The following is a 19,269-nucleotide window of genomic DNA, read 5'->3' as shown; positions in this document are numbered from 1 at the left end:
AAGAACAAGTGGCATCTTAAGCTGTGTTGAGTATGGATCTTCTTATTCTATTATTTGTGGAATAAGAACCATCTGAAGTAAGAAAAATGAATTTTGTTCTCACAGATGTGACTTTATCCTTAGAGACATATCTGACAAGTTTTAATTCTTTGGAAAGGAAAGTATGTTCTGAATTCTGAGGAACCACAGTGTCCATGAATAGGGAGTTGGGAAAGAGCAGTTACGTTATGCACATTTCTTTTGTAGGTTTGGGTTTGCAAGGATCCTTCATAAATTCTTATTCCCTCAGGTTCTTTGCCTCCACTTGGGGAGAGGTAAAGCTAAAAGGGCTAGGATACTTTCTTTGACTTCTGTCTTAGGTTCTGGACAAAAAAGATATATGTTAATGTGCAAAACTGTGAGAATGACAGTCCATTCCTGCTTAATTATATCTTTTCTAGAAAGATATTCTATTGATAAATTTGCCATATTATAGTATTAACTAATTTTGAATTACTGAGTTTAAAAATAATACATATGCTTAGAGAAAGATTTAAGAAATGCCAACATATAGGAACAACTGGTTACATTGGTCACTAATCTTCTCCCTCTGTACTGTGGCCCAGGAATCCTTTTTCTGTTGTGTTTGTGTTACACGCAATGGGCAGGTACTCATTAGTTTCCAAAAGCTCCTTTTACCTTTTTCTTTTTTAACCTCCATGGTCTTGATGATTCTGCTTCCGCTGCTTATCCTTTGCTCTGCCTAACCCCACTCATCTTTTAAAGCCCAACTGGACACAACCTCCTTTCTCAACCTTCTTTTCCTCATTTTAACTTTTTCTTCAACCTTCACATCACAGGCCAATCAGAATAAAATTTCCTTCTTTAGTCTTAGAATAGTTGCTTTTACTTTGCATGTCTTTTATTTTGTTTGTATTTTAGTTAAATTCTTTTGCTTTCCCATTCTCTCATACTTGCCACATCTTCATCAGCTCATTCCAACACACACACACACACACACACACACACACACACACACACACACATTCCAATTACCAAGAACATATTAAGTGAAAGGATTAAGTATTATTCATCTATAATTTTTATTCTAATACTGTGTACTCTGAATATATGCCTTTGATTTTATTTTTTTCCTTCTCACATCCAATTCCTCTGCTAGTCTCTTTCAAACCTTTTCCTTTTTTCTCTAATTAACTTATATCAAATACTGTGCTTAGCTTTATTCTTAAGTATGCGCTTATCTCTACTATTTCTCCCTCTCCCCCTCCCTCTCCCCCTCCCTCTCCCCCTCCATCTCCCCCTCCCTCTCCCTCTCCCTCTCCCCCTCCCTCTCCCCCTCCCTCTCCCTCTCCCTCTCCCTCTCCCTCTCCCTCTCCCTCTCCCTCTCCCTCTCCCTCTCCCTCTCCCTCTCCCTCTCCCTCTCTCTCTCTCTCTCTCTCTCTCTCTCTCCCCAGCTGGTCATATTGTTTTGAAAAGGATGAAAATTCTTTCCAGACTGAAACTTACCTTTTGTACACATTGGCATATTAAAAACACATGTATATATTTTTAAAATAATACAACAATGTGTGAAATAGAAAGATAAAATGCTTTCCTTACAGATGTAATTGCAGTTACTGGTTCCCTAAAAGTCATCTGTTCATCTGACTTCCAAGGATCTCACAAACACTTGGGGAGCCCCTAGTGCCCTATTTCTTGGCCGTCTGGGGAAGTGGCAACACTGCTACTCAGGCTCCTGGCACAGAATATTAGAAGGTAGTTCACTAATGACACAAAGTGCATTAAGAACTTTCCCAGAAGTCAGAGGGAATAACTCAAGCTCATTAAAAAAACGTGATTGTTCCAAGAAAATGAGAAGTCATCTTATGCTCAGCGTGGGACTGAATGGAGCTGCTTCGCATAGTTCTCAGGGAAGATGCGTATCTTCCTGGATTCAGCCTCCTTCCTGTCTTTTTCTTTCGGCAACAAAAGCCTTGCCAGGCAATAACTAGCTTTATTGATGCGTGAGCTATTCTGTCCTTCTGAACAGATGTTGCATCACAGGAGACCATCATTCAAAGAGCAATTTTAAATACTTGAATCACACCACAGCTTCATACATTATTAACACGATTCCATGTTGTGATTCTGAAATGCAAAGATGGGCCATGAGAGAAAAACACAGAACCAGGGAGAAATTTAAATGGTGAGATGCCAAAGTTACCCAGACGAAAAACGAGTATCCTGTTATGAGAGAGATGATTAAATGAAAAACCAAACGGTCCTCCACTGGATTTTGTTTTTCTCTACTTACAGAATTAGACTTTCAAAACTCAGTCCCATGAAAGAATTTCTTCCCACTGTGTGGATGTGTATATTGTCTTGAACATCTCTAGAAGAAAGTGCAGATGGATTAGATATTTAATTAGCTCCACTCATGTGACCTTCCCACTTTTAGTTGCTCGGCATAACGTAGTCTTTAGCTGAGGTAATGTTTCAATCATTATATCTGAACAATGATGAGTTCAAAGTTTGGGAAATAAATGACATCTAAGTTACCTTTAGTATATTAGTTATTAACAATGGAATTATATACATGTAAGATGTTCTCTTTGGAAGTTTTCTCAGCTAATTTCACTGTGTTAAGGTCCTAACATTTATTATTCTTGTCTCCACAGCTGGTGTCTGCTCAAATATGACAAAACACCTAAGCTGACCTTTCAGCTCCATCCCAAACTCCCCCATTCACCTTAGTTGGGCCTTCGTCTTCCTCCCACCTCCATCCCCTTCTTATGCCAGTTTCCTGTCTTCTGTTCTCCTGGGGTCACAGGAAAATGTTATCATTGGTTTTTCTCTCCTGAACAAAAGGCTGGAGAAAGTCTCATTTTTCTGTCTTCCCTGTGGGGTCTGATCTAACATATAAACGTAGAAGTAGTAAATTGCTCAGAATAATCTGAGAAATTTTGGGAGATTCTCTATCTTTCTTTGTCCCTCCCGATCTCCATTTCCCCTCCTTCCTCCTTAGCTGCCTATGTACCCGCGCCCCCCCCCCCCCCCCGCCACCATTTCCATTTCCTTCTGGGTCTGTTCAGATTCTTACAACTTCACATTATACATTGCCTTTCTCCTCCTCTTTCAACGTCAGGTGCCTTGAGAACAGGCAAATACATTATGTCACTAATATAGTTTGAATTTGTTTGTCAGGTGGTTTCTTTAGTCCTGGAGCAGCATGGGCATTCTTGGGGGAAGAAGAGAGGATGGTGGAAGACAGGGATGTTTCAGGGGAAACCATATACCAGGCACTAAATAGCGAAGGCAGGAGAGACTGCTTGGTTTGCTACAAGCTGGCTCTGTTGACACCTGTCCTATTGAGGAGCCTGCTGACTTCCTCCAGACTGAGATTAGAGGCCTTTAGGTAAAACCAAGGCCACTCGCTGTTTGCCTTCCTATCTCTGCTCAGCCAAAACAACATAATTGGAAGATGAAGACTAAACAATGCATATTACAGGCCCAGAGGCTGATGGGCAAGACAGCTCCCAAGTAAAGTGTTGGTAACCGCTCAAGGAGAAACTTACAGTAGAACCTTTTGGAGAGATTGAATCTTGTGAACAGTTGGAAAGTGCTTAATACCCGTGTTGGATATTAACCTAGAGAGAGAGAGAGAGAGAGAGAGAGAGAAAATGAGAATGAGGTAAAATAAAACTGGCTATTTTAACAATTGCTAAAGTAGAAGCTTTTTATGTTTAAAATATTAATTTTGAGCTATTAGAAAAACGTACCAGAAAATCCCATAATATATATGAATCATGCTTACATTTTCTATTTTAAGGTTTTAACTAAGACCTAGTGAGCTATTGAATCCTTAGAGAAGAGAAACTTGCACCTCAGGCACTCAGGGGCTAGTATGCCACAATGCAGACTTTTTTGCTTTCTTTAAGATTAAGAAGTCAGTATGATCCAAAAGATTAGCCAAAGAAATTATATGCATATATGCATAACCAATGGACACAGACAATAGTATGGTGAAGGCCCGGGGTAGAGGGCAAGTATGGGCCACAAGGAGTCAATGAGGAAAAAGGGGACATCTGTAGTACTTTCAACAATAATGATTAAAACCAAACCAAAGTGTGTGCTTTTCAACTAGATAACAAAATTTTCCCAAATCATTTTTTGTTTCTAATCTCCTCATATTCTTTGGAGAACTGTCTCTTCTCCATTCCAAATTATTCGGTTGAGATTAGAGCATGAGTTCCATGCCTCTCCACAGCAGGGTATGCATGTAATTATCTCCTGGGAAAAGGTTGGAGTCTGGTTAGAGTCGAGTCCATTGAGAGACAGTCTGTGAATTTCTACAGCTGAAATTGCAGAGTTGGTATATATTTGATAATATGAGTTCAGAGAGTTTGATTTTGGGGGGAATGAAACAGGGAGGGAGGAAAGATAAGTAATACCAGGATAAGGTATTGAGTTGGCCACCACAATTGGTGACTGGTACATAATGCCAAAGACTTAATTTAGAAGTTTTCAAAAAGGATCTCAGAACTGTTCCTCTGAATAAGGGACAAGGGAAAGCATTTATCTATAGACTACTATTTCCTGTTGGTCCAATGTGTCCTGATGGTCTTAACTCTCTGCTTCTGCCTCACACACTGAGAGTGTCCAGTGAGTTCCTACTGGGTATCTTAGAGTGGTATGAAAGAGTGGTAATCCCCAGGATAGAGTGGTATACGAGGCCAGCCTGGGTGCTGTTCAGTTTGTACCTGCATTGAGCTGGTTGACATTTGGGTGGAGCTGGGTGCCACAGCAGTCGTGGAGAAGGCTTTCAAGTGACATCTGAGAGTTGTCTGACACACTGTTCCTCAGCATTTCCCTCACTCTTGTGAGTTACTCAGAATCCTTCCCATACCTCCCCGCTCCCGTTTACCTTTCCTGTGTGTGGCTTCCTAAGCCAGAGTTGGTCATGATTGCTTCAGTCTAAAGAACCTTCACTGGTGCTCTCATCATTGTGAAGGATTGTGTCTTTGGGGGCTTATGGTTTTAGAGTAGTCTTTGGTGTCTTGTTCTCTGTATTTAAAGAGTCAGGGAATTCTTCCTATGGGCTCCCTGTAATGGTTCTCAAATCTTTTGGTCCCTCTTCATTCCCAATGATCTATATAGAACCCATCTTGCTCAATTCTTCTTTTGATTATGTACTTCAGCCACCCTTGAGATGGTCTTCCAATGCTTTTTATTTGGGGGAAGGGATTGTTAACATACTATACCTAGCACCTGCGAATTTATTTCTGTTCCTGAAATTTTGCCTTTTCTAAAATGTCATATCAGTACAGTTATATATTGTGAAATTTTTGAATCTGGCTTCTTTAACATAGTATAATGCACTTGAGATTCTTCCATGTCGTGGTGTGTTCATTGCATTTTATTGTTGAGTAGTAGTCCATTGCATTGATATACCATAGTTTATCCATTCACCTTCATCATGAAGGGCACATAGGTTGTTTCTACTTTTGTGGTTATATAAAAAAAGCTTTTTAAACATTTGTGTACTGTGGGAGGAGGGAGGAGAGGGAAGGAAAACATTTTTATTGGGTAAATAACTGTGAGTGGTATTTCTGGCTAGTATGGTAAGTGAATGCTTAACTTTGTTAGAAACTGCCAAACTGATCTCCAAAGTGGCTGTACCATTTTGCTTTCCCACCAGCAATGTATAAGAGTTTTAGTTGTTCTACATCCTTTGGTTACTTTAAAAAATATATTCTTTGAATATAAAAGTAATATCTATTTATTGTGAGACTTATGGAAAAACTTGGGAACATCTTCAGAAGAAAGTAAAAATCATCTTTAGTTTCACTACTGAGAGATAACTTCTGTTAACCTTTGGAGTTTGATATGTCATCCAGAACAATTAGCTTTCATGGTTGCTTTCTATAATCTCTGCAATTCTACTCATTCCCAACAGAAACATTGCCATAACTAAGTACCTACTAGCTTGGCACAGTCCTACTCCACATTTGTTATTTAATCATAGCAGCCTTTTATTTTTAGATCTCTTCTCATGTGTCTATGCAACATTCCCTTAATGAAACATCAAAACAAGGATCACATTTAATATTTTCTGACAATCTATTAAATCTGTGTGTAGATTTGGAATGCATTATGTGTTCATAAAATATTGAGTTAATTGGTTGATGTTTCAAAGATGTTTCTTGCTTTTATTCACCAAGAATGTATCAAAATCCTAGTTAACATAATTGTCAGGTATCACTGCTACTTGGAGTAATTAATCTTAAACAGAGGCAGGGAGGTTTGGAGGTCAGGGATCAGGAGAACCAACATGCCAACTCTGGCCTAAACTGGACACAAGCCATTTCATATCTCTGGACTGGAAAGGTTGTAGACTGAGTAATATCAAGTTAGACACCTCTGTGCCCTATTTCACATCCTGCCTGGTTTCCTGCCTCCTGTCTCACTCACACTTTCATAACTGGGCCCATTTAACTCATACTCAGCTCAAACTTGGCTCAGTCTCCATGGAAACCAGATTCCTTAGCAATCAAGGGGAATTTAATGAGCCCAAGGGCAGGATTTTAAAGAGTTCATCCCTATTAGCCTGGCTGCATATTCTGTTTTGACCTAATATTCTGGTTTAACAATTGGGCCCTGGTCCTATTCTCAAAGTAAGTAGCAGAGCCTCAAAGCTAGCAGTTCTGGTGCTAGAGGATTGGGTTCAAGTCCTGGCTATACCACTTTTTAAGATGTATGGCCTTAAGGGGGTACCTGAAGCTTTTAGCTCCTTCACCTTGTTTCCAGGAAAATGATAAATTTACCCTGTAGGAGAACTTAGCACCACATCCAAGGTCATGCTCCAGCCTTATATTCCATTTGCCATAACTGAGACCCATCTGATATCAGTTTTCCCCTGGGAGCATGACCTTGCTTTTCCTTAGTTCTTTTGGGTACTGCAATGCTGTTTCTAGATCTGGGCCGTCCATGATGGCTGAGTGGCCTGGCTTGTTATCTGCTGCCTGATGCTCCTTGTGTCTTTTTGGAACCACTGGAAGCCACAGCTAAGTCTCCCAGATTCCTCCTTCCTCTTTTCTCTAACTTATTCCTCTTCCTTCTGTTAAACCTGCCTGGATCCACCTTTTTCTGTCTGATTCTGCTTAGTCTCTGGGTCCTGATCATATCATCACCTAGAGGTTTGTTGGCCATCTCAAGGGCAATTACTACAAAGACTTGACAAAATTGAAAGTGATTTACACATTTTTAAAACAAACATACAAGTGATACAAATTTATTGACTTTTTCTGTGATGAAAAAATGGTTGTCAAATAGTGTTAAAAGACAGATATTTTCAATTAGACATATTTTATTTGTATCTTTAAGTGAAAGGTGATGTATCAATGAGGAGGAATAAAACAGCATTTGAAAGAAATCTGTGGCATAGAAAGCATTTTTAAAAATGCATGGAAATGGTTAATTTATTGCTGAAAATAATGCATGTCATCATTTATGAACACTTTTGCATATTTTTAAAAACAAGGAAATACAACTTTGTAACCTATTTAAGTTTTTATTAGGTTTTGCATACTTTCATGAGAATTATAAAAGTGTACATCTTATGGATTGTTGGTAAGAACATCTGATTGACATTAGGAAAGAAAAAATACTAGCTAACTTTCATAAAAATATTTGCATAAAAGTTTAGGAGTTGAACACTAAGCATGAGTCAAGGATGCAGCTATAGGCTTGCATTCCATTGTACCTACTTATTTCAGTGAAGTTTTGTTTTCAGCTTTGACAGCCATTGAAATCTAGTATTGATATGACCTGTGAATTGCTTTTCTCAGTGTTAAACAAAAGATCCTATATAATAAAAGCCAAATATGCTAAGTGTCAGGTCGTCCAGTTGTCCGTTCAACCAATCAAAGCATAATATGCTAATGATATGCTAAGGCTGCTCAACTGCTCGCTATGACATGTACTGACCACCAGGAGGAAGATGCTCCAACTGGTAGGTTAGCTTGCTGCTGGGGTCTGGCCAATCAGGACTGAGCGAGATGGGCCGGACATGCCCTGGAGCCCTCCCGCAGTCCCTCCCCAGCTGGCCAACCTCCTGTGTTCCTTCCAAGCCCTGATTGTGCACCAATGGGGTCCCTTGACCTGGTCTGCGCCCTCTTGCAATTTGAGCTGAGGTGCCACCCGTCCTCCCTGCCGAATGCAAATTTCGTGCATTGGGCCTCTAGTTAAATATTAATGAAGCACATCCTATGACATTGATTTCTTTAAAGTCTTGTTATTATAACAAATGTAGTGAAAGTAAAATAGGCTTTTTGTGCCATATAAAATGGCATATGAGGCAAGATGTAAATGTAAAAGCATATTATTTAATTCATTTTTATTTATACTTAACAATATTATTTTTGTGTATATTTTGTAGTGCACACATTTATACTGCAATTGCATGTGCATCTGCTTATAAATAAATACAGTTATTTTGGGACAAGTTTTCTTTTCTTTTCTTTTTTTTTTTTTTTGCTGATGGGGTGAGGAATCAAGACTGTATTGTCCAATGCATAGGATGTTTTGCTTGGGAAGACAAGCCTGAGATTCTGAAGGGCTGCCAGGAGGAAATGGTAATAGATTTGTGCTGCGATGCTCTGGAAAGTAGGATTAATAATAATAATGGCCAACATTTATTGAACACTTCCTCTGCACCAGGCACCATGCCACGCACTTAACATTGATTATTTTATTTATTCCTCTCCTTTACCTTAGGAGACAGGTTTCATTACCATCCTCATATCAGAGTGGAGGGGGCCCAGCTGAGTGAGCTCAGGTATTTTTGGATGGCCCCTTTTAGATTACAACCTGGAGCGGTAAGGTCAGAGGCTCTGAAAAACTTCTCTGTAGTTGTACAGAATACATTAGTCACAGGATGAGATCCCTACTCCTAGCCCAACCATTAACCTCTACACATACCATGTCTGGGTAAAAAGAAACCATGTTCTTTAATGGCCAACCAAATCAATAGGAAACGAAACTGAAGATGAACCTTTGATAAAAGGTGTGTTTTTTAATGTAGAAAAAGAAGTTTGTGTTGGGCTATTTTGCAGCTCTCACTATTGGTTATTTGTTCTTTCAGCTTGGAGCATGCTACAGGATCTCTTTGGGGCTAGGGCGGATCTCAGTGTATCAGGATGTCAAAGTCTGAGTTTTCCTTGACACACCAAACTATGAGAGGTGCTACATTCCACGTTTCTGGCATCCAGTTGCAGTTTTTCACCGCTCATTCCTATTGGACATGAAAACAGTATAGAGACCTTGTGAGAAGAGTTTCTGGAGACAACTGTGAATTTGCCCTTCCTGCCATGGGGAAAGGTGGGAGCTGCTTCACTTGGTTGAGAGAAGGACTTTAAGAAGACCAGGTGGCAAGATACATGGCTGTCCTCTCCTGTTTGGGGGGCCCAGTGACCAGTATCTGACTTGGGCCCAAGCAAGAGGCTGTCTAAGGCGGCAATAGCTTAGCTGTGGTCGGCAAACCACGGCTCACGAGCCACATGTGGCTCTTTGGCCCCTTGAGTGTGGCTCTTCAACAAAATACCACGTGCGGGCACGCACGTACAGTGCGATTGAAACTTCATGGCCCATGCGCAGAAGTCGGTATTTTGTGGAAGAGCCACACTCAAGGGGCCAAAGAGCCGCATGTGGCTCATGAGCCACGGTTTTCTGAGCCGCAGTTTGCCGACCACTGGAGTGGACTGCTATTTAGAAAGTAACCGGAGTCCTAGGGCCTAGTCACAGTTCTGACCCAGCCTCTAACAAGAAAAGACTGGAAAATAACCTTGCTTCAGATTTGTGTGGCATATATGACCCACAGAGTTATTTTAGAGTACCTCATCTGACTTCACAGTGATTTTCTAAGATGAGCAGAATTATGATTTGCACCTTATAGAGAAGGGAGGCAATGCTCACAGAGAGTAAATGAATCGCCCAAATGTCTAGACTTGAACAAGAAAGAATAACAGTGAATGCTTACCAGTGCCCTTACTTCCATATTAGGCACCATTGTAAATGTCTTTCCTACAATAAAGTCATTTAATTTTGCCCACAACTCATGAGACAGGTATTATTAGCTCCATTTTGTATATGAGGAAACTGAGGCTTAGAGAGTTTCAGTTAACTTTTCTCTTAGAAGGTGGGAGAAAAAATCTAGGCATTCTGGTTCCCATGCCTCTTGCTGATTTCTTTCCATTATACCACATTGGCCAACAAGGACTTTCAAAACCTAAAGATCTCTCCAGGTTAGACCTATGCTAACAGAGCGTTGCCAAGTGCTACTCTTTTGAGACCTTCCTGGATGCTGATGTAAGAATAACTTTAATCAAACTATTAATTCATGGTAAGCAGTTACTTTTAAATTACATAGGGGAGTTGCAGAAGAGTTAATATTTTAAACAGTTTGCACACCCTTCCCCAAACTCATTTCTAACATTAATTATTTAGAAAGCTACTTCTTAGGTATATTTCAATTTAGCCTGTGTAGGTGCTCACAGGTCCTAAATGGCAAACGTGAATGAAGTGTCAACATTGTGCTCAGAACACTGGGTCCACTTGCATAGGCGTCATCCACACCCTACGCCTCTCCAGGTATGTGGTGCTGAGAGCAGGACGTACTGGGTGGGAGTCAGACATTCCTGCCTTCAGTTCTCGGTTCTATCAAATACATAATCTCCGAGTTTCAAAAAAATCCTCATTTGTGAATCAGGGAAAATACAGGCCTCACTGTTTTGGAAGACTGGAAGATGAGATGAATTGTGTGAATGAGATACCTAGTGTAGGGTCTGCCATTTAGTAAGTAGATGCTCAACAAGTACCATTTTCCCTGCCCTCCTGCCCCAAGATCATTTCTTAAGTCCATTCTGTGAGTTTGGGCAATTCAGTCATCTCCAAACCTCAAGTTTCCCATCTGTAAAATGGAGCCATCCATAAATATCTCACAGGGCTTTTAAAAGTCTACATAAGTTAATACAAAGTGAAAGTACTTCCTAAGTTATGATTCTGTTCCCCATCCCTACACCACCCAGCAATGCCTCGAGCGATTAGTAGGGCTTGCACTCATTTGCTGTTTTGAACTTTTAAAGTTCTCCCACTCTGACTCATCTCCTCCCTTTCTTACATCGGCTTGAAGGACAGAGGGTCATTCTTTTTCTCTCCACTTCACTCAAGGCCCAAAGAAGCCTGCTTACAAGTTCTCACAAGCAGTGGCAGGGCTGAGACCTGGGTGTGTGGCTCTCCTGTAAGGGGAAGAGCTTCTCCTGGTGCCCTGCCCAGTGAATCTGTGTTCTGGTGGCTGCTGTGGTTTGACTCTTGTCTAGAGAGACTGCACTGGTGAGCTTTGTGAGAGAGGCTGCTGCCTAATTTCTTCCCATGCACGTCTCCCAAACATCCTGCTCCCTCTTCCTAGCACTACTATCTTTGAATCCCGAACTCATCGCCTCTAGAACTAGACATTATTTGTGGGGTGTTTGGTGTGGGTGAGCTCATGATTAAACGGCAGCAGATTGTACAATAGCTGCTGGAGATGAAAATTCTCTTCCTTAGAGCATTTGCTGCTGCAGTGTTCACATGCTGTAATGCCCCAAGATATTTCTCTAAAAACAGCAGCTGCTACCCTCCACCACCTGAATAGAAAAGTTCAACCCGAACACGTTCCCATTGAGGGCCCCCTGTGTGGGAGCTGACCTGTGGCAGACCCTGTACTGTGACATACTTTTGCTTTAGATTAGAGGTCAGTGGAATCACGTGGTGACTTCTGTCACTTCATTGCCCTCAGTCCTGAGCCAGCTGGACCGCATTCCTCCTGCAGCCAGGCCATGGAGAAGACAGAGCACATCTTCCCAGATGGACAGACTGACTTTGGGAGCATTCGGCTAGAATATGCCTGTGTTCACACCCATTGTGAAGGGCAAAGCAGAGGAGATGAATGAGGGCAGAGAGGAAAATAATGGGTCCCTCAATAAGTGTGGCAGAGGATTTGAGAACAGGTGCATGAGAGGTCTAGATCACAGCCAGGATCCTCTGGAAGAAAAACATGAATAGTTGAGGGCCTTTTTTGTGCCTGGCACTGGGGATATAGAGATGAAGAAAACCTGGTCCTGACCCTGGAGTGGCACAGAATCTGGTAATTGGAGTTGACACCCTCTCCCCTCTCATTGTCCAGCCTACCCCTGCTGCCCACTGTACTTCCCAGCCTCCTCTGGCCCATCTCTGCCTCAGAGTCTGCCTTCATTCCTACAGAGATGTGGCTGATAGTTCCTGTATTCGCTCTAAATCTTAGTGTGTGGCCTCTCCCAGGGATAACTGCAAATCTAAAAGGGCCTGGAAGGACAATACAGCCATAGAAAACTCCCAGCATGAAGGCTGCAGTGGTGGAAGAAGCAGCAACAGTTTATTTTCCATGGGGGCTGTGATTCTCCTGACTCCCCTTCGGATCCTGCTCACTGAGCTGTCTTCCCTCCTGCCTGTGCCTGAGGCAGGCCCCCAGGATTTGTGATTTGCCTCTCCAATGCCCGCCGGGGGGCTGCCTGCCCCCTAAGCCTCACCTCCACATGCGGGGCCTCTACGGCCCTGCTGGGGCTGGCTGTGCTCATCCGTGAGGGACCGAAGTGGTAGGGGTTCATCCTACCATTCCTTTAGCTGCAGGAGTTGAGCTTTGGAGAGTAATTGGTAGCTGGTTTAATGTGCCCATAGGATCTCAGCTGGAATCCTGGAGAGGAGCCTGATCTGGGAAATGGTGATCTACAAGATGCTGGATCCTCCTGTCTTGAGGAGGGGCTTTCTCCTTCCATACTGGGTCTGAATATGCTGAACTCAGGACAGACAGCAACACTGGGAGTCCCAGGTTGATGAAGATGACAATTAGACACAAGGCTTAAAGAGGTCATCGAGGATGTAGAGTCCATTTTACTCATCTGACTAACCTCATGAAACATATTCTGTTATTTCCATTTTGCAGATGAAGAAACTGAGACTTAAAGGGTTTAGTCCATCATTGTCTGGGGGTGATACTAGCAACGAGGAAGAAATTGGGCTGATTTTACACAGCTAATCTGAGACTCCTTTCTCTCTGAGCCTTCTCTAGACTTGTCCTTATATCTGATTTCTGTTGATGACAGAGACAGATCTTATTTCAAAATAATTGAGCTGAGGATACACCTACCTCATAAGAAGGTGTAGCCTGAGAAAATATAATTCAGAGACTCTGCAGGTGGGTGGAGTAGATGGTTACCTATATGCTATATGAGTGGCTCCTGTAGGGGCGTATCTCTCTCTCTCTCAGAGCCCCTTGCCTGGGAGTCTATCATGATCAGTTCTCGGGCTTAGCATTGCTTTTTCCAGGCTTCATTTTTAAAAATACAAAATCCCCTGGAAAGAATATCAAGACCTGAACATATTGATGTGAATTAATGGATCAAATAATTATCTTGCAGATGGAAAGGACCTGGTCTTCTTGCAGGAGAAGGCATACTGGGCAAGTTAGAGGAACAAGGACAAGAGGTTACTGGCATAAAAATGTTACCTTCTTTCAGATCAGGCCCTCCGACGAGAGGAGGTCCTGCCCTCCTTGAACTGACATGCTCAGGCTAAAATCTCGTCCTGAACTTTAGTGTTCCAGAAGGGAAATCTGGCCATATTTTCCTGGAGTTGACAATGGCAGGCAAAGTTGGCTGTGCTAGATAGATTATTGATAAAAGAAGCAATTGTATAATTTCCATTGTGCCCTAATATCCTTGTAGTCATGACAACATGTTTAGATACTTATAATGCTGACAACCAGGGAGGTGGCTAATAATTTCTTCCCAATCATCACAGTCCCTGTGTAAGATGACTTCTGGCCCAGACTGAATTCTTGATGAGTGCTGTCTGCAGATGATTCTGTGTGGAAAACACTGGGGTTTACGAGATGTGAGTGGGCAAAAATCACTGCAGTCACTTGGTCCATGTCTGACATAGAGGTGAATCATATACCAGTGATAGTTGTGTGGAAATGTGTTTCCCATTACCTTTCTATTTCTCCAGATGCCACCATTAATGTACCCCTGGATTATGGCCACTCCCTCTGAGCAGGACTTCCTTGAGTGTGTCTATACCCTGCCAGTAGTCAATCCACAGCCCAAGTCACTGTCACCTTGCCACTCTTCTACTCAAGAATCTCTATGGCATTCTCTTTCCTACTGAATTAGACCTAAATGCCTCTGCCTTAATGTTTTTCCAATCTTACCAAGCCCAACCTATCCAAATATAGTTATACTTCTTTCTCTCCAGTGCACACCTTTAAAAAAATCTTTATTGTTGAAAACACTACATATGTCCCATTTTTATCCCCTCCAGCCTGCCCCCACCCCGGGTCTTCACCACCCTATTGTCTCTGTACCTGGGTTATGCATATATGCATATCTTTTTAGTTGGGACCCAGTTTCTCCCCATCCTCTGCCTATTCCATAATGGTTCTTTCACATTTTTGTTTTTACTCAACTATTTTTTCCACAGGAAGTTTCTCCTTCCTTACTGTCTTTTTAAATTTTGCCTGTCCTTCAAATTGCAGCTAAGTTCACTTTATTACCAAGAAGCTTTTTCTGATGAGTCCAGCCAAGGCATTGGGTTAGTACTCTTGTCTATTGCCAGTACCACACAACTCTACAGATGTGTTATTATTTTCAGGGGTTAATGATTGGTAGTCTTTTCCCCCCAGAAGACTGTGTTCCTTGAGGTGAGCCAGAGCTGTCTACAGGTGTCTGCTGTATCTCTCACAAGGCCCTCCATCCTTTCTCAACCACCCTTTCTAAGGCATCACTCTCCGCTTTCTTTGCTTTATTTTTCATTATACCACTTTCACCACATGACATTATCTAGCATTATTTATCTCCTCAAACAGTAAGCTCCATAAGGGTAGGGGCTCCATTTGCCTTGTCATCTTTTGTACACCCAACATCCACAAAGCAGCCTCGGAGGTACTATGACTTCAACAAATGAATGTTGACTGAACAAATGAGTTTGCATTCGTTGGCCAATTCACATCCAAAATGATGCAGAAATGGGGAGGCACCAACCCTTTCCACCATGTGTGTGGCTGCCATAACATATAAAATTTAACTCCAGTATATATCCTTTCCAAGCCACCATAGAAAGTGTTGCTGAATAAATAGCTAATGTTTCAGAGTAATACCGTCTGTAGGGCACTGCACATTCCTTTCAGAAGAGCCCACTGACCAGGGACCACAGGCAAGGCTAGCTTACGTCTATAAAATGCATATATTCTCTTACTGTGCTGCTTACTGTTTGGATTGCTGTGAGGTTTAAATGCAATAAAGTATGATTTAAAAAAGCATTAAATTGTAAATCAACATAAACATGGGAAGCATTAGCTAACCAGCTGGCAGTGTGAAGAACTGAACTTTATTTTGATGGAGATGGTAAGAGAGATTGTGGACCACAAGGTTGGAAATAACAGTACAGGGAAGTTAGGAGCCCTCCATTAGAACTCTGCAGGATAATGTACTGTTGTTTGTTGGAAGGATGTTTATGGATATCTCAGGAGTTCAGTAAGAAGGATGCCTTTGTTATTAGAAAAATACAAATGATGTATTTCCATGTTTGAATGCTGATCAATGGATCCTATCCAAAAGAAACAGTTAAAGAGGCCTTCAAAATCTTATAAATATTGGAAAGGGAATGAGATACCACCATCACCACCATGATTATCATTACTGAATTAATTCCTATAACAGTCTCAAAAGGTAGGTAATTATTATTCCTTTAAGAAGAGGGGAGAACTAAGGTACAAAGAGATGAAGTTCCTTACAGGGGCTCCCTTAGCTAATAAATCACAGGGCCAGGAATTTAATAAGAATTGCTAACATTTACTGAGAATTTTCTAAATGTCAGTCATTCTTCCAAGTACTTCATTTAATGCAAGTATTTCATTTAATACAAGGATGCAGACAGTGCTATTCCCAAGTTAAAGAAAGTAAGACTGAGACTTAGAGAAGTTAAGCCAATTTTCCAAAGTCACACAATTTGCAAGGGCAGAAGCTGACACCTGGCCCAGACAGGTGGCAGTGGAACCTGTGTGCTTCCTTGCTACTGTATACTACCTCCCCAGTCCCTGCCCTTCGTGCCTTTGCCATACAATGTCTAACAAATGCTTTTATAACAAGAAAAGTTACTTTCATTATCCCCACAAACCATATGAAAGAGGAATGAAGGAAAGACAGAATAGAATTTAGGGGCAGGAAAGAAATAGCCTGAATTGCTGAGGTGAGTCCCAGTGAAAGAATCTCCAGGAATTATCCCCAACTGGAGAAAGCAGAGGGCGCAGTTGCCCTTAGCGGCTACCCTAAGGAGGTCTGACAGGCCCACATGTGAGTGGAAGGTGATCATCAGTTAGATGGGGCCTACCAGTGTGTGTGAAGGGTTTGCTAAGATGGGATTATGGTTTATTGAGTAGCAAAAATCAACATCCAGCTGCCTGAGAATTACATTGACAGGATGCAAAGGCAAGAGAATATTGTATGAACCTTATTTATAGATCAATAGGTAATCTTTCATACACAAAAGGTCAGCTTCAGGAAGGTGGAGTGATAAAGAGAGAAACATTGCCTACAAGTACAATATTGATGTAAAAAAAATTCATCAAGGTGAATTCCTTGATATATATATTTCTTTAGTCAAAGTACATTTCTTTATTCATGAGTGTTTTCCCTAACCACTTTGGGTTCCTCAGTGAAGTATGAAAGCAGTAATGAAGAATACTGATTTCTGGTTGTCTTGAACACTGTGCCATAAAATGATCAACATCAAATGGAAGAAAAACATTTCTCAGTGTGTGTGTGCAGCAATTAGGATGCTCATGTCAAATGACAACTCACTCCTATGCCTTCCAATTTCCTGCTTTGGTGGCTGTAATGATAGGCATTTATCCTGGCTTAAGGAAATAAACAACTCCTCAGTTCTACTCGTCCCTCTGATTTCTTCATCCATTGTGTGTGTGTGTGTTGTGTGTGTGTGTGTTTTTCTTTCCTTTTAGCATGTACTTCATCATCCAAAAGAATATCTGAAATCGTTGCCGTCTACCTCTGCCTGGTTGCTGGATGGTAAAGTTATTTATGACTTCTGCTCAGACATTAAGCGTGGAAGGAAGCTTACCTGGGCTTTGTTTCCATGATATAAGCTTTCAGAGTAGAGGACCAACCATGAATTTAGGTGATTCCTCGTTGCAGTTGGGAAAATATTTCTGAATCTTGAATAGATATATTGCTAATGTCGTTGGATTCTTAGGGTCACTGGATGCCACATCCTAGGGAGGAGTGTGCAGGTGGGAAAGGCCCACCTTGGGAAATAAGTGAAAAAGGCTTAAGATGAACAACCCTTTGTCTCACCTTCCTGATGCAGATTTGCGTGGTAGTGGATGTGACAGACTTTTGGACACTGTAGAATTATGTAAGGATTTTTTTTTGGAGCAGTCATGGAAGATCCTTTGACAATGACAGAACTCCAAAGTGCTTACTAACTCTTTTCTCTTCCCAGTTAGAAAGCACATTTTAAATGCTCCGTGAATAATATTCTCCTCTCAGGAAAGGATGGAGCTGGAGTCGGTCACCTCCAGCTTTGTCTGAATGTGATAGGGAGCCAGATGGGAATGGGGACTACTCAACACCTCAGTGTGAGAAAAGGACACCAAGGAGAGGCTGGACGCGATGACAGATGACACAGATTTCAGCCTCTTCCAGAGTCAAAGTCACACCTTTGTCCTCTGAGTTCTGCCAAAGTTTCCTCTTCTTCTATGCCCACATTCTTCCTAGTTCCTCCCCAGACCCAAGCCCCTAGAGAAAAGGCCAAGGGTCCTTGCTAATAAGAATGAATGGTGCTGGTCACAAGTTGGGGACAATATTGGGGTCAAATTCTGTATCAATGATTGTTTTTTGAAAATGTTATTTTGCAATGATTCTTTTTTAATTTTTATTAATTCCTCACCTAAGAATATGTTTTTATTGGTTTAGAAAGAGGGAGGGAGGGAGGGAGGGAGAGAGAGAGAGAGAAAGAGAGAGAGAGAGAGAAAGAGGAGAGAGAGAGAGAGAGATATCAGTTGCTTCGTATAGACACCCTGATCAGGGATTGAACCTGCAACTAGGTATGTGCCCTGACCAGGAACTGAACCCACAGCCTTTTGGTGGATGGGAAGACACTCCAACAAACTGAGCCACCTGGCCAAGGCTGCAATGATTCTTCATCTCTTTATTCATCTGCTCCCAGTCTACCATTTTCACTGTTATTCATGCTGTTATTATCATGGGCCATGGAATATGTGTGTGAGGGGGTGGTTTTCTTCTTGGGTTTATCCTCTGTAGCAGTGCTTTTCACTAGCCATATGTGATAGTATGTAAACTGGGGTGCCCCTTTGCATGTCCTAGGGTACTCTTGCTGTTATTGAAGGGTCTGTGCCTCCCAGATTTCAATCAGACTTTTCTAGGAGAAAAGAGAGAAGGAGAGAGGGATAGTAGTTGGGAAGTAAAGGAGGAGGGAAAATGAAATGAAAGAAACTGGGTAGCAGGCACTAATTTATATTTGTATAGTTCTTTACAGTTTACTGAAAAGCATTTTTGCAAAATGTTTTTGCTGGCATAGTCTTATTTGGTTTTCACAACCACCCAATTTACAGATAAGGAAACAAAGTCTTAGAAAAGGTAATAGGCAGTCTAGCTAATAAATACCTGGAATCTAGTCCTTCTGAGTATATGTATTTTATTTTCTATACTGCTTAGGCATGTTCCAAAGTTCTCATTTCGAACTCATTCCAAACACTCTAGGTAAAAGCTAAAGGTCTTAGCTTTTCAATACTTAACTATTCAACACTTATAGGAATTTCCCTGAGGATGGACTTGTAGACTTCAGTTGATCAGAAATAATCATTCTACAAATAATAGTATATTTTAAAATCTCTTTTGAGAACTTTTTAGTATAAAATATTTTTAAAAAACGTTTTCATATATAAATCTCACTTGAGGTTCATGAGAGCCATATACATCCCAAAGTGCAGTGACTGGCCCAAGAGTAAGTGGTATGGTAAGGATTAAGCCCTAGATTTTCTGAGTCTAAGACCCATACCTTATTTGTTAATCCACATTTCCTCCACTTCTGTGCCTAATCTAGGCTAGCCTCTGCAGAGAGTATAGCAAAGTCCATTTAGGGAGCCAAGACTCCAAACTCTGAAACTAGAAGTGACCATAACCC

General features: G+C 41.4%; 1 protein-coding gene across 1 annotated transcript in view; it reads right to left on the bottom strand.

Annotated features, from left to right (window-relative positions):
• FSHR (follicle stimulating hormone receptor) overlaps positions 1-19,269 on the bottom strand; it is a 136,777-nt gene that overhangs the window by 17,420 nt on the left and 100,088 nt on the right. The window contains exons 5-6 of the mRNA XM_059660769.1: positions 3,555-3,626; positions 2,294-2,371 (exon numbers count right to left, since the gene is read on the bottom strand). Coding sequence (XP_059516752.1) covers positions 2,294-2,371; positions 3,555-3,626 — 150 coding nt within the window. The remainder of the gene's footprint in view (positions 1-2,293; positions 2,372-3,554; positions 3,627-19,269) is intronic.

This window comes from Myotis daubentonii, chromosome 12 (assembly GCF_963259705.1).
Source record: "Myotis daubentonii chromosome 12, mMyoDau2.1, whole genome shotgun sequence".
In the NCBI taxonomy this organism is placed as follows: Eukaryota; Metazoa; Chordata; class Mammalia; order Chiroptera; family Vespertilionidae; genus Myotis; species Myotis daubentonii.
Note: the sequence above shows the minus strand (reverse complement) of the source record. Positions and strands in the feature narration are given on the sequence as shown.